We start from the raw sequence: 15,402 nt of genomic DNA, 5'->3' as shown, positions 1-15,402 counted from the left end.
ATTTTCTTAATAACATTGTGTTGCAGATTTTGCTATTATTTCCAAATATCAAAAATACTTTTTTAAGGTTTTGATAAATATAGAAGCACCTGTATATACAAGCATCTTAGTGCCGTTCTATAAAGTTTGGGGGATTTTCTGGCATTTTTTCTCTTTTCTGTAGGTTCACATGAAGGATGTCATGTCAGCAGTGTGGGTTTCGGGCTTAGATGCAGCATATTTACGTGAGCAGATGATGAGCGAACCGCTGGTACGGGAGATCGTCAAAGAATGCAACAACATCCCCCTCACGCCGCCGCAGCAGGGAGAGGCGATGCTGGCCTCCTTCAAGCCCCGGGGTTACTCGGAGTGTATAGTCACTGTTGGTGGAGAAGAACGAGTGTAAGTAAGAAGTGGCATTGCAGGTCGTCACAGATAGGAAAACACAAGCGTTTAGCGTTCGTGGCATGTCTGAAAACACAGTGTAGAGAGAATTTGTGCACCTAATGTGCTTATTATTATTATTATTATTATTATTCTACCATTTGAGTTTGTTTTTAAGTTGGTCCGACACACCTAAAATACCTTTGTGAATGATTCAGCAATAAATAGTTATTTTGTGGTAGCTTTCTGACATTCAACATGTAGTACACTTAGAGTAGGATGTGTTGTTTGTTCAGTGAGTGTTGATTGTGTTTTGTTTGGGGTTTTTTTTTTTTTTTAACTGAATAGACTTTACTCAAAATAAGCTCAGAACATTGGAGAAACACTTTTCTAATGATCTGAAAAGCATCTATACTAAATCTTAAAAATAATGAATGAATGTGTGCTTTAACTGCCTGTAAGAAAGATGGGGCCAGACTTTTTAGCAGGGTGTGTGGTGATAGGAGCAGGGGCAATGGTTTTAACCTAAAAGAGGGTAAATTTAGACTAGATGTAAGGAAGGATTTTTTTACGATGAGAGCGATGAAACACTGGAATAGATGGTAGATGCCCCATCCCTGGAAACATTCAAGGTTGGGTTGGACAGGGCTCTTGGCAATTTCATCTGTTTGAAGATGTCCCTGTTCACAGCAGGGAGGTTGGACTAGGTGACCTTTAAAGATCCCTTCCAACCTAAGCTATTCTGTGATAATAGCTGTGGTTCCCAAAAAAAGTCATTATTGGTGCATCTGAAAATTGTGCCAGGTGAAAATTCCTGTTCCACACAATAATCCCTTTCTTTTCTTGACCACACCCTGCAGTAGAGGGGAGGGTTTTGCCTGATTTAAATAAGTTTAGCACTTAGATGTTAGCTCTTTCTAGAAGTGTAATAAAATACTCAAATAATACTTTGCACATCAGTTTGTGGATTGCTTTACTCAGGCATTACTAATACTCCCTATCAGTTCTTTTTAGTTTGTTCAAAGTTCCTTCATAAAAAAACGTAACGGGCAGATACAGTTGTGAATGAAATGCATCTGCTTTTTATGTCTCCAGTCTGTACAAAGATAAATTTACAAATAGTTGGTTTGGGGGTCTTCTCCTTACCAGGGAAATGCCACACTTCATGAATATCTAGTAAATCTTGAACAAGCAAGTTTTGGACACAAGTTGTTAACAGTGAACTTGTAAAACTCTGTCTTGTCTTTCTGTTTTTGTTTGTTCCCTCCCCACGTTGTGTTCAGATCGCGGAAACCAACCTCAGTGATGCGGTGTATGTGTCCTCTTTATGATCCTAATAGACAGCTCTGGATTGAACTTGCTCCTATGAGTATTCCAAGGATCAATCATGGAGTATTGTCAGCAGGTAAAGGGGAACTTTGTATTTGTAAAGTCAATATTATGAAAATTTACCAGTGCCTCAAAATCTGAGATACAGTTTATAATAATATTTTTTTTCTTAAAGATTGACTGCACTGGGGTTATTTCATGCTTCCCCTTTGTCTGCCCAAAATATTACTTTATTCTGTGAAAATCCCTGTCATCTGAGTGTCTTAAAGTCACTATTCCTGCAACATTTTGTGGGAATCTGCTGCATCGGTCACTCCAGGAGTATTTCATGTCTTAAATAAATTCCTAGCTGCTGCATCACTGAATATGTTGAAGAGTACCTGCAGGAGTAGACTTGAGTCCAGGTATAAAATACGTGCTTTATCTTCTGCAGTCCAGAGTTTGACCTGTGACTGGTCTTAATCTCTTAACAGATTCTAGGATATAGCTCACCAGTCACGTTGTCTTGCTCAGTGTACAGATGTGAATCCTGTTTTTAAGATCACATCACGTTTTGTTTTACAGAAGGATTTTTATTTGTGCTTGGTGGTCAGGATGAAAACAAGGGAACGTTAAGCTCTGGAGAGAAATACGATCCAGATACCAATTCATGGAGTTCCTTACCACCAATGAATGAGGCAAGATCACTCTCTAACTGTTGGGATTTGATATATTTTATTTATTTTTTTTTTTTACTTTGGCCAAATGTTCCTTTTGTTCTGCAAAATTTCATTCTGAATCTCCAGTCACTTGCATCTCACACATTCAAAACCGTGCTGCAGACTGCCTTCTGTTTATATCCTCTTGTTGTACTTGTGGTCTGATAGTGACTTCTGGATCTGGAAAAGCTAAACTATTGGTGAAGAGGTAGCTGTAAAGCCGAACTACCAAATTTCAGCAATTCCACATGGAATCAGTCGTATAATATACTTAATATTCTGCTTATATGTGCCTTCTAAAAATAGGCATACATTTCCTTTGCGTTGTACACAAGAAAACTTACATGGACAAAGGGGTTGGACTGTGCAGAAAAGATAGAGACTGGACAACATACAGAGCTTGGCTTGCAGAGACATATTTATATTTGTTTGGTTTGAGTTAATGTTTCCTTCTTCATATTTACATTCCATCAGAAAGTATCAGTTTATTATTTGTAAACATATATCCTTAATACACCTGTGTTTTTATCTTCTTAAATCAGCATAGGGTGTTTATTAAGAAATTATTGTTTGCCACAGGATTAAAGTCTCTGGTTGGCAAAGGCCTGTAGTTTTGGCTGTGTTTGTAGTTACAGTGCATGAAGTTTCCTGCTTACTGTGAGTGAGACTGAGGGCAACTGTGCTACCAAAGCACAAAATAGAAGAGCTGCCTTCTCATGGGTAATGGGTCCAAGTTTTGCTACTGTAGAGACCTGAAAGCAACAGCTTCATCGTGGAGACCACCACTGTGCAAACTGAAACACAGCCAGGCTCTCCTCTTTGATTTCTCTGGGCTCTCTTTAGCTTTTGCTGCTCTCTCTTTTTTTGAATATCCTTTGTTTTGTTTCTTGAAGAAATTAATATTCTTATTCTGGAGTTTTAATCCTTCACCATTTAAAACAAAAGAAAAACCAGACCTGATGCCAGTATCACTTTGCAGACAGATATGCTGAAAACCGGATTGTATTGATTTATTCACAGTGGCAGTTAGGTTTTACAATGATGACTTCATTAATATTCCTTAGGCACGACATAATTTTGGTGTGGTGGAGATTGATGGAATTCTGTACATTCTGGGAGGTGAGGATGGTGAAAGGGAGCTAATCTCTATGGAGAGCTACGATATTTATAGTCGGACCTGGACCAAGCAGCCAGACTTGACCATGGTTAGAAAGGTAAGAGCTACATTGTATGTTATTGCTTTACTTATTATTAAATAATGCCAACTTATGTGTGTGTGTGTATATATATATATAAGTTTTTCAACCTTTTGCTTCAAGTTGAAGTTGTAACAAATAGTCTCAGTATGAAATGAGGGAGAGCAACTTCTTTATATAGCACAACAGAACTGTGGCTGAGAATTTTTATACATGGTATTATTTGATGTGCGATACAGGCAACTCAAATACGTACCTGTGTGTATATAGTTAGTTTTGAGCTCTTGATACTGTGCATTTGTGTGTAATTTTAGATGTACTTTTTCTATTTTCCACAAGATTGGCTGCTATGCAGCTATGAAGAAGAAAATCTATGCAATGGGTGGAGGCTCCTATGGAAAACTCTTTGAATCTGTTGAGTGTTATGACCCTAGGACTCAGCAGTGGACAGCAATCTGTCCTCTGAAAGAGCGACGGTGAGTGAAAGTGGAAGGGGGAAACTAGATTGCTGCCTACAACCTTCTTTTTAACATGCTCATGAAAGGAAGTTGTCCTTTTTCTGATGAGTCCCTGAAGGTGACTTTCAGAGGCCCTGTGAATTTCACCGTGTCTTTCTGAATCGGTGGCCTGTAGTTAACATGTGGCTGAGTAAAGATAAATATCCAAGCAATAAATAGGAATTTTATAGAAATACACCCAATATGTATTTCTGAAGCTCCTGAAGCAATACTTCCCTGATGCAAAATGAAAACTAGAAACTGTAGTCCAGTTGGAACCTCGGAATTTTTTTCGGTGATAAATACTTTGCCGTTTTGTTCTTTTACATGGTCTGAATTAGGTGCTTACAATTCATATTCATGACTCATCTTGTTGAATATATGGGTGGGGGTGTATATAAATAAAGTAAATGTTAAAAATGGGGAAAATTCAGAAGGATATGTGAAATGGTTTTGATATATTGCCTTTTTTTTTTTTTCTTATTTGGATTCTCAGATTTGGAGCAGTGGCCTGTGGAGTTGCCTCTGAGCTTTATGTATTTGGTGGGGTCAGAAGTCGTGATGACAGTCAAGCCAGCGAGATGGTGACGTGCAAGTCTGAATTTTATCATGACGAGTTTAAAAGGTAACTAGCTGCAGCTATAAACATAGGAAATATGTGCATTACACTCTTGCTTGTCTGTTTCCCCCTCTCCTTGCTCCAGCACTTCAAAGCATGTTAGATCTGTGCCATGCATCTCTGTCACTCATTTCACCTTTTATGATCCAGTATGGCTGTTACCAAAGGTCCATCTGCTTCAGTGGCTTGTCCCTCCGAGATACCAAACCTAAAGTCCTGGGCCACCGTGTCAGTCCTGAGTGCCCCTGAGCAGGAGGAACCCCTTGATCGTACAGGCAGTTTGCCTGGTTCTTCCCCTGCACCCTGCAGTTTCCCCAGCTGTGGGGTGCTGCTGCCCCCCACCTGTAGGCGTGCCCTGGGCTCCTGTGAGTGCACGTGGAGGAGTGTAAGTATTGTAGAATCATAGAATGGTTTGGATTGGAAGGGACCTTAAAGCTCATCCAGTTCCAACCCCCCTGCCAGCAGCAGGGACACCTTCCACTAGACCAGGTTGCTCAAAGCCTCATCCAGCCTGGCCTTAAACACTTCCCAGGGAGGGGGCATCCACAACTTCCTTGGGCAACCTGTTCCAGTGTCTGACCACCCTCACAGTGAAGAATTTCTTCCTAATATCTAATCTAAACCTCCCCTCTTTCAGTTTAAACCCATTTCCCCTTGTTTTGTCATTAACTGCCCTTATGAAAAGTCCTTCCCCAGCTTTCTTGTGCAGAAAAGTCAGCTTTTCTTCCTAAGTGTAAACAGGGGTAACTCTCCATGGTCCAGCCCTACCTCCAGGGATTTGCAGTTTAGGGAATTCCTGAGCTAGAGATAAGAAATTTCATGCATTTTTGTTCCAGGCATTTATAGCTGATTGCTTTCTGAACCCACGTAGGCTTTTGCCATAGGAAGGACACTATGGATGCTATACATTCCCCAGCCACCTCAACACACTGTGCATGGCTAATCTCTTTTTGTTTGTTTTGAATCTGCTTCTGATGACTTCATTTGTTATCTCTTGGCTGTGGTATTGGAATTCACCTCACTACATGTGGTAACTATTCAAAATGTTACATTAGACAGAATTTTGTGTATAATCTCCTTATTTTCCAGTCATAACTGACAAGCTTTGGTTCCTCCAGTGTTGTTTTATTTTTTTCTTGCATATATCTGTGAATTGTATTATTCTCTTTTATATATATAAACTAAATTGAACCAAGACTTGGTGGTCAGGTGTTTCAAGGCTTGTTGACAGTGCAGGTGATTAAGTCTGTATTACAACATCAAGACTGATTTATGGCTGTGACCTGTATTGAAAGCCCACAAAAACAGAATAGTAGATGTAAGTTCACTATACAATTTTCTTGCAAGATGTGGATGTAAAGGGATTTTAATTTCTGTATGAAGAGGTCTTCTACGTTGTTCAAAGTCATGTCTAAACTAGCTATAATCAACTGAAGCTGGAGAAGGAACATTCTCTGAAGTGGTTATAGGAAGCAGACAGATAAGAAAGGCTATTGCTGCTGATGCTCTCTAGTGTTTTCTGGCCCTATGGGGGTGTGGGGAAATACTAAAAGCCAATTAACTTTTTGACAAAACATCTTTGAAAGGGAAACAAATTCTGGAAAAAAAAGTGCTCCCTTATTTCCTACTTGCTATTTTTAGTTGATTTGCCTGAAATATGCCCAGGCTGATTCTGTTCTTCAAAAGGTGGCATACAATAGCTGATGGTTCCTCGCCAGTGATTGTCAACCCATTTCACTGGTTGATACAGACTGAGATTTCACAAACTGGAGTTTGAAAAAGCTGGGAGGTTCCAGCCCGAGTGCTGCAGGTGAGTCCTTGGTGCCACCTGCTGACTGCAGCACAGCCGCCTGCCCAGCAGTATTTCTAACGTACGAGTTTGTGTCTTTGCTTGGTGGCATCCCAGAGGTGTTACAGGGTTCAAGTAAAGTTATAATAAAAATCCATCTGCTTCAGGTCTTGTCCTGGCACCCCGGGTGTTGTGTGTGTGGCCTGAGGGCTGTGCTGGCACAGAGGAAGGTGAAGCAGCAGCAAGTAGTGCGAGTCTGGAGTCGCTGGAGGAGACATGGTGAGGGCAGCCGAGATGTTCAGACTTTGCCTTTCTGCTCTGCCACTGCACTGGATTCAAGTTCAGAGATATAACTCTGCATAAATTTGTGCTTGCACTGCGGGTGGTTCACAGGTGCTGTGGTTTCCTTTGGGATCCGGGGCCAGTGAGGACTGGGACAGTGGCCACTGGTGCCTCTGCAGCAGGTGCTGCTGGCTGGGGTTTGTGCTCCCTGGCTCCAGCCCCAGGAGGCAGAAGGGGTGTTACTGGCCAGGAGAGGGTGCAGCGTTCCTGTGCCATGTTCTGCTAGTGTTCCTGCTCCTGGGGTCTAACAGTGACCCCAATGCCAGCACCCTGGGAGCGCTGCGCAGGGCAATGCCCTTCAGGGTGGCGGTGGCAGCAACTGGGAGACCTGAGCAGTTGTACCTGCATGGAAAAGAGAGAAAATAGCCATAAAGGGACTTCCCTTCAAAATACATTTAGCAAATCTTTCTACCTGCCAAATACTGAGACAAAATACTTTGTTGTCCGATACCCTTCTTTGAAGTAAGATTGAATCTGGAAAATTATCATAATTTCATTATAATAATGTTTCACAAATATCAAGTAAATACCAAGTGAAAGCAAGTTGACTGTCTGGAAAACATGAGGGCATTATTTCCTGGGCTGATTCAGAGAGAGCAGAAAACAAATCTAAATCACTTTGAGTGAAAGATGAAAGCTTAAATAATGCGCTTCTCTTAAGTCTGTGAAAACCTGATGCTAAATACTGATGTGTGCATTTGATTAGTTAAGCAATTCCACTTGCATTGGGTATCATATGCACATGCTCTGCTGTGCATCATCGCTCAGGAGTAAAGCATCAGTGATGCTGTAGATTTTACCAGTGGTGGACAGTATCTCTCTCTCAGTTCCTTAGTGCCTAGTCAATGTGATATGTGCAAAGACTGATTCTTCATCTTAAACATTATGGAGTTGCTACAGGGTGATTAATTTATAACTGATAAGTGCTTTTATTTCCTCAGCAGTAGTTTCTGAAACAAATAAAGGTAATTATTGCCCTTCAAACCAGCAGCTTCAAAAAGTCATCATGAAGGATAGAAGCACCTTCAGACTCCACAGCATGTGTTCTTTTTGTAGTGACAGTGGAGGAATAATACTGGAACTGTCTAAGCTGAAATATCACATTGACTGTGTGTGTGTGTTATTGACAGAAGACCAAAAGGGTTGGATTAAGAGAGATTTGTGGAAAGGAGGAATATATTTGCAAGATCATTTAGCAGCAGTGGGTCAAAAGCACAGCATATAAATTCTAGCTCGTTCTAACTGAGACTAAATTCTAGTCTCAACCCAAAATTCAGAGTGTTTTTTTAATCATTACATGTTGGTATTGCATACTTCATAATGAGCTACAGACTTTTCCAGCTGTTTTTAAGTAAGTGTGGAACTCCATCATACTTATTTTCTCTTTGAATGGAAAGAATTTTTTATCCTGTGAGTTCAGCCATCAGACAGTGTTGATTTACAGTGATGTGCAGCAGTGCACATGTGTGTGATCTGCATCATTTTTCGTATGTGCATCAGCTCTCATTACCTGAGAATACAGAATCCAGCATCATCCCGGGAATCCGGAGTCCATGAGGATCTGAGTTATGGGCTTTACTTGGTGTATATGTCTAAGTATGTACTTACATCAGTATATAAACATACTAATTCATATAAACCAACATAGTTCTGGCTTGAATTGTATTAAAAGACAGAAGTTTAACTTGTTTAATGTTGCTTACTTTGACAGTAACTTACTCCAGAATAACTCACAGAGCACAGTCTTTCAAAATTGTTATTCTTAACCATGACACAGACTTTTCTAAAGGCTGGGGATGTGCTGAGATCTTCACACTAGCGAAAAAATAAACACTGAGACTCCTGTTAAGCTGTACTGTATAAACAAGTAATAAAATAAATGAAGTGAGACAGAATAGTAGTGTACACATGAAATGTGGACAGGATAATGTAGAAAATAATTCTCGTATTTGAAGTACTTCTGTAACTGAGATTTTTCAATTAATAAATGTTTTGTCAGCCTGTCTCTCGAGTCATGTGCATGAGTGAATTTAAGTGAACAGAGGATAGAAAATATGTGCATCAGACTGCAGGTTTTTTCAGGATGTAGGGTTGTTTTTTTTTCTCAAGGCTATAGATTGAGCTTTGTGTACATTATATCCTGTTTTTAAAAATATTGATCAAGCTAAAAATAGATTTAGACATAAAAGTGTGGGATGGAGATGTAAGGGTAACCTTCGCTTGATGATCCCGTGTTGGCCTACTCCATAAAAAGCAGGAAATTGTAACTACACAGTAAAGACCTTGATGGGTCAGTCTTTCCTGCTGGTGCAGTTGATAGTTTCTAATTTGCTGGTTTGCATCACGTAGCTGTGTGGAGAACTGGATGATCTCTGTACACGCTGTGTTTTGTTTTGTTTGTTTTTTTTCTTTTCAGTCTTTTCTTTTCAGCGTGGATATTTGGAATTTTTAATAGAGCACAAAGTAGCTTTAAGATTCTTTGCAAGAGCTGCTGGTGGAGCTCTGTCCTTGAGTATAGCTGCTGCTGCTGCCTTTCACTGGTGGTCTGTAAGTGGGGTAGGCTTTCTTCCTTCTTTGCATGAGCTCCTGGTGGAAAAGCATTATCAAAAATTGCAGGTGTTGAGGGGGATAAAAGTGAGAGATACTTGTTCAGAAGCAATACTTGGTAAAAACACCTTAAAGATATTTTTTTTGCTGCTGGAACATCTAAAAAATAAGGAAATGCTTCAGCAGTGTGTAAGTAGTAAATTAAATAATCCTGTGACATAGTATGTGTGATTAGGAAGATTCTCCCATGCAGTGTGCAGGAATTTCATTAAAAGAAGCTGCTTATGCAAATGTAATTAGAAAACTAACAGACTGAGTGATGGCACTGTCAGATGAGAGGAGCAGGGAGAAGGTTTTCATTCGTTTGTAGGTATCCTTTCGCAGCTGGTGTGAGCTCGAGGTGTCGTGTCTGGAATATGTTGGGTTTGTATCGCATCTCTATTCGCTTCCCACTTGGAAATAAAAGTTACTCTCCTGCTTATTAATTTCAGCCACATGGACGGATTTTTTTTGTTGTTGTTTATATCACTTTAAGACTGAAAAAAAAAAAAATCAGGATTCCTTCCCCTTTTTTTAATTTGAGTGGAAAGATATTTCAGTTTCAGAGCAATCCTTTCTGGCTGTGGGTACTGAGATACAGAGCAATCCTTTCTGGCTGTGGGTACTGAGGTACCTGCCTCCTCCCCTGCTGCTCTGGGGTTCAGTTTGAGTAGAGCCATCCCAGGGAAGTACGCAAGAGTTTTATGTTCCAAATTCCTGAAGACTGTGAGGTTTTTTGTCATGGTGTTTTTTCCACACTGTTCAAACAGCAGGCACAACCCACGTTAAGCTGGAGCTTAGTCAAATTCTGATGAAACGTGACCTCTTACCCTTCCTGTCTTTGTTCCTTCCTAGTTCTAAATGCTAAAGCTGCTGTAAGTGTTCCTGAAAAGTTGTGCCTGTTTTTTAAAGTATATGCACTGAGAAAGGTTGAGAAGGAATTTTCACAAGCAACTCCAGATACTTTAATATTCTCCTTTCTTGATGTGCAGTAGGAAAATACTTGGGTCCTGCCCTGTTGTGTGTCGTTTGTTTGTTGGGGTCGGGGAGGATGTTTGGTTTTGTGTTGTTTTGGTTTTTTTTTAATTTAAACCCCAAAACTTTATTTATCCAGTTCAGACAAACTCCTGAAATCACATGTTTTCCAAGCTCAGACTTGATCAGTAGCTAGACTAAACTCATCTCATTTTGTTTTTATCCCTTCTTCAGCATATTCCTATATTTACTATCTAAAAAAAAAAAAAAAAGAAAAAGAAATAGCAGTCATCCTCCTGCATTTTTCTGCCAGTTACTCAGTTTTCATAATTCTAGGTAACTTGGTGCTAAAAAGCAGCAAAAACACAGTGTCCTCTTCCCACAGTAAGGAGAGGAAGCTAATGCAATATGGTGAAAGGTGTTTTGCTCTGTAACAGAGTTCCCAAATCACTGTAGAGGACTTCTCCTTTTCTCTGTTCTCAGTTCATCTCTTGTCCTCTGTGACAGCTACAAACCATTCCCTTGCTTTCTGCAGAATCTTATCCTTTGGTGTATAGCACAGACAAGATAATGGACAGCTAATCTTTTCCTTTGGCCTTTAAAAATAGATCTCTCTCTTCAAGATAATTGATGTGTAGCAGCCTGTCCTTCAGGGCCAGAAGAGAGGCTTACTTCTCAATCATGAGTTAAGATAATGCAGAATTTTCAAAGGTCAGTAGTATCTGTGAGGATATTTCCTAACTTTTTCCCTCAAATTAACCAGGCACAGATGTGAAAATACATGGGATGCTTTTCAAAGGTTTTTCAAACTTTCCTGCTCTCTGTAAACTATTTATTAAAAGGTCTAGGAGCAGTCACCTAACATATAGCATTGATGTGTATGTCTTCAGGGTCTGTAAAGAGTAACTGAGAGCATCTGCAGGAGTGCAGCAGCGTTTTGTAGAAATTTGTTTCAGAACCATAGAGAGGATGCTGAGAACTCTAGATAAATGGGACATCAAGCATAGAGGGTTTGTAAGATTATAGTAGGAGCTAGAAAGTGATTGGAAAGAGCCTGACACGTTATCAGGAAGGTCTTTTCCAATTCCAGGTAACAGGCATTTTTTTTCTTCCCCAGATCCCTTACCATTTTGATTTCCAGTCTTATCCCTTCTTTAAGTATTGCCAAGTGCTGCATTCTTCTTACTGGACTTGGGACTTCTTGTCGCTGATAAAGTGCAATTAGAGAAGTTGGGGAATTATGTGGGGGAAGGCACTGCTTAATAACAAGGCCTTGCTGTATAGCAATTTGTTATTTCCACTAGTGTGGACTATTAAGACTTACATGTTTTTGTGAGTCTACTGGTTTTAAGACAAAGCTGCCTAAAATTTTCTCTATAGGGAAAATAGAGTGGCATAGCTGTTGTAGAAGAGACTCTCTTATATGCCTGCTCTATTCCAGAAGGTCACACTGGGTGGCTGCAAGAAGAATTTATTCCAGATAGATTACACAGATGAGTGGAGCAATTCTGAGATAAAGTAACTTAAGGATAAAGTATCCTGAGCTTCCCAAACAGCAGCACCAATTGCTTTTCCTGGACAGAAAAAGCCAAGACTGTCCTGAACTAGACACTGTTCCCAACAGTTTTTTGGAACTTGTACATTCTGCTTTTGATTCAAAGATGGCAGTTGCAAAAAGAACCTGGAATTTTTTTAATGTGCTCAATAAAAATTGTTTTGTTCTGTTTTTTTGTATTATTATTTTGCAGGTGGATTTATCTAAACGACCAGAACCTATGTATCCCAACTAGTTCTTCCTTCGTGTATGGAGCTGTACCCATTGGAGCGAGCATATATGTGATTGGAGATCTCGATACAGGTCAGAATTAGAGCCAATAACTTCTGCTGCTCATATTCTTCCAGTCTTTTAACTACCTGGCACTAATGAGACCAAATTTTTTTAGAATAAAAGGCTGGGACTATGTTCTGCTAAGTTACTGTTGTCTTCAGGGGAATTAGGCTGGACATACGGAAAAGTACAGGTTGGTTTTGTAAGTTGGAGCTCTTCAGAAACAAATTCAGTGCTATAAGCATTTGGTTGATTAGCAGTAAGCTCAGAAGAGAGCAATTCTAAGATGATGTTACTACATTTGACTAAATATAAGACAAAGTGTTAGTGCCTGAGGTTGTGTCTCCCATCTTTGCAGCGGTAAGCAGTGCTTCTGCATTTTAGGGACATCATCCAGTGGTTCATATGGATGTGATAGTGGTTCTTGGCTTTAAATCCCAACCGAATAAATGTGTGGTAACAAACAAACTCAATACGCAGCTTTCAGCATCTGGCCACGTACTGCAAAAGCATTTGGAAGACTACAGGACTCCATGCTTTTGTGGCCATATGTACATACATGAGTGTGTAACAGGGCTTTCTGCAAAACATGAAAGAGCAAAATCCCAGATGTGTTGGATTTCAGTAGATAAGAAATGCCACAGTAGTTTCCTTTTGACAATAATTTCCACCATAAATCCAGAAATTTATTTGTGTTTCTGTGCTTGCTCTTGCTCACCTATTTGCCTTATTAGAGGTGAAATGCAGTGACAGCTACGGTACATTTTAAGCATTTATCCTTTTTTTTTGTGTGCGTGTGTGAATTCAGGTACAAATTATGACTATGTTAGAGAATTTAAAAGGAGCACGGGGACCTGGCAGCGCACTAAACCGCTGTTTCCATCGGACCTTCGCCGTACTGGCTGCGCGGCTTTGCGGATCGCAAACTGCAAACTCTTCCGACTGCAGCTCCAACAAGGATTGTTCCGCATTCGCGTTCCTTCTCCGTGATCCCGATGCTGACAGTGGAGGAGACTGGAAGAACTCTGCGCAGTCCACCATAATATAGCTCTATATAAAGGAAAAGCTGAGAAATTACAGCTGAAACTTACACTGTATGCTGTGCTTTGGTATGGTAACTGTTTTTGTTTTAAATGCTTAAAAAGCTTGAGTCTCAGTTCTTGTTTCGGGAACAAATAACTTAAGTATACATTAAAAAGAAGAGAGGGGGGGAAAATAAAAGGGGGGATCAAGGAAACACCTTCAGTTGTAAACATTTGGAATTTAAACCATGTTATTGAAGGAGGTTTCTTTGTCTGAAACCGGTGAGAATTGGTATTCTTTCAGCGAAGTTTATTGAGAAGCAAAAAAGAATTAAGATGCATTTCCCCTGAGGGGAACTGATAAGAATACACGTGCTATCTGGGACTGGATAGCTCTAATCCACAGAAGCTATACGATAACCAACCTCCCTGGTATACTGCAGAGACTGTTGTTTGACCGCAATGCCGTAGGAGATGTTGGTTGTTGCACCTTTTATTTCTAGTCCTTCCTCAAAAGTTAAGGTCTGTGCCTAAAAATGGTGGAGGTGTATAGATATGAATTTTCATTCATTTGCAATGTTTTCATTCCTACAAATGTTTTTAATATATTTAAAATGGACTAATCTGAAATGGATACAGTATACTGCAGAGAAGTAAACTGTTTTTTCTACGCTGTCGTTTGAATAGCCTGATGAGCTGGTGCCCAGATGGGTGGTGTGCGTTTCTGCGTGGGCTTGGGTGGCTGTTTCCTTGAAGTAAGAAGGGAAATGGTGTTTGGAACAGCTAATGATGTTTGCTGCTTTTGGTAAAAGACAACAAAACTTGACAAAGTAAAGAAAATAGGTTGTGTTCCTTTTTACTTCAGATCACTTGCTAACAAAGAATGGTTTTTAAAGCTGAGGATTATGGAAAGGTGAATTTTATCTCTGTTAGAACAAAGGTGATACATGACAAGGATATATTTGTTTTGCAGAAGACGTGATGTTTGGACTAAGAGTTAAGGAAAATTTGTACAGCGACTTTAAATTGGGATCAAAAGCTGGTTTACTAATGATTTCCGTGCTAAGGTACAGTCTTGTTTACTGCTGTCCGACTTTGAAAGCTGGGTTTTATGGTGTGGTTATATTGAAGAATTAAATATCTTGCATTTTATTTCTTACTAAGTCTTGTTCACATCAGTAGCGATATTTGACTCTTGTTCATAGTCAAGATCAGCTGGTAGAACACTTTTACCTCAATTTTGGATTTCATTATTGTTGTGATGGGTGGGATGTAACCTGTATTTATTTAAAAGGAATCAATTGAGAGAGATGGAAATAGAAATAAGACCTCCTACCCTTCAGAAAAAGAGACTTTGTATAACCAGTATTATAACTACGTACAAGAGTTTCCACTCTGCAACTTTGTGGACCTCAGAGAAGGCAATCTCTGCCCTCAGTTTTGTCAGTGTAAACCTTCGTCATCCTTATTGGATCTTCTTAGATATGCTGAAATACAAACCCAAACTAGTACCAAATAGTTATATTTCACTAAATATTCCTTGAAGAGACATTCTGAAACTTACTTCTGCTCAGTCCTTCCATAGCACTGATATTTGGTTGGAATGAGTCTGATTCTGAGCAAAGGGGTGAGGAGAAAAAACAAAAAGAGGGCAGCAGCCAACCCATTGACCATTATTTATTTTTTTATTTTTTACAATGCTGAAGTGCTGCAAAACTTGAACTATATACATCAATTTTCTGACCTATATTAGTTGCCATATTAAAAAGTTTATATATTTATGAATTGCAGTAAACTTGGTGTGTGTATATATATATATATATGTCTTTAGATTTTAAATTTATATATAATGCTTTACTACAGAAATGTGAACCACTATTTCCATCCTTGGCTGTCTTGTAAAATAAATCAAATGCTGTTAGTTTATCTGTAAAACTTCCCTTTTTTGAAAGTCTTACATTGTTCAATTTCTTTTCCTTAGACAAAGTGCCAAGATCCCATATGCAAAAGTGATGAATGTTCCTAAGTATTTATTTCACTTTTGAGCTCAGTTTTCTAAATAGCTTAGAAAACTTTTGAAAATGTTATTCAGAATATCGCAGGCTGCTATCTTTGAGTCCCTGTAGCTTCCCAGTACACTTGAGGGCATTCAGCATCC

General features: G+C 39.5%; 1 protein-coding gene across 1 annotated transcript; it reads left to right on the top strand.

Moving 5' to 3' along the window:
- Positions 1–163: 163 nt before the first annotated feature.
- GAN (gigaxonin) lies at positions 164–13,212 on the top strand (the record flags this gene model as incomplete). The annotated part of the gene is made up of 8 exons (XM_010177817.1): positions 164–381; positions 1,647–1,768; positions 2,257–2,369; positions 3,455–3,604; positions 3,926–4,062; positions 4,580–4,708; positions 12,143–12,252; positions 13,031–13,212. Coding segments are annotated over 8 exons (1,161 nt in total), but the record flags the coding sequence as incomplete, so codon positions are not given.
- Between the last annotated feature and the right edge of the window lie 2,190 nt (positions 13,213–15,402).

This window comes from Antrostomus carolinensis, unplaced genomic scaffold, assembly GCF_000700745.2.
Source record: "Antrostomus carolinensis isolate BGI_N321 unplaced genomic scaffold, ASM70074v2 scaffold16291, whole genome shotgun sequence".
NCBI lineage: Eukaryota > Metazoa > Chordata > Aves > Caprimulgiformes > Caprimulgidae > Antrostomus > Antrostomus carolinensis.
The sequence above is the reverse complement of the archived record's forward strand: the minus strand, read 5'-3'. Positions and strand labels throughout refer to the sequence as shown.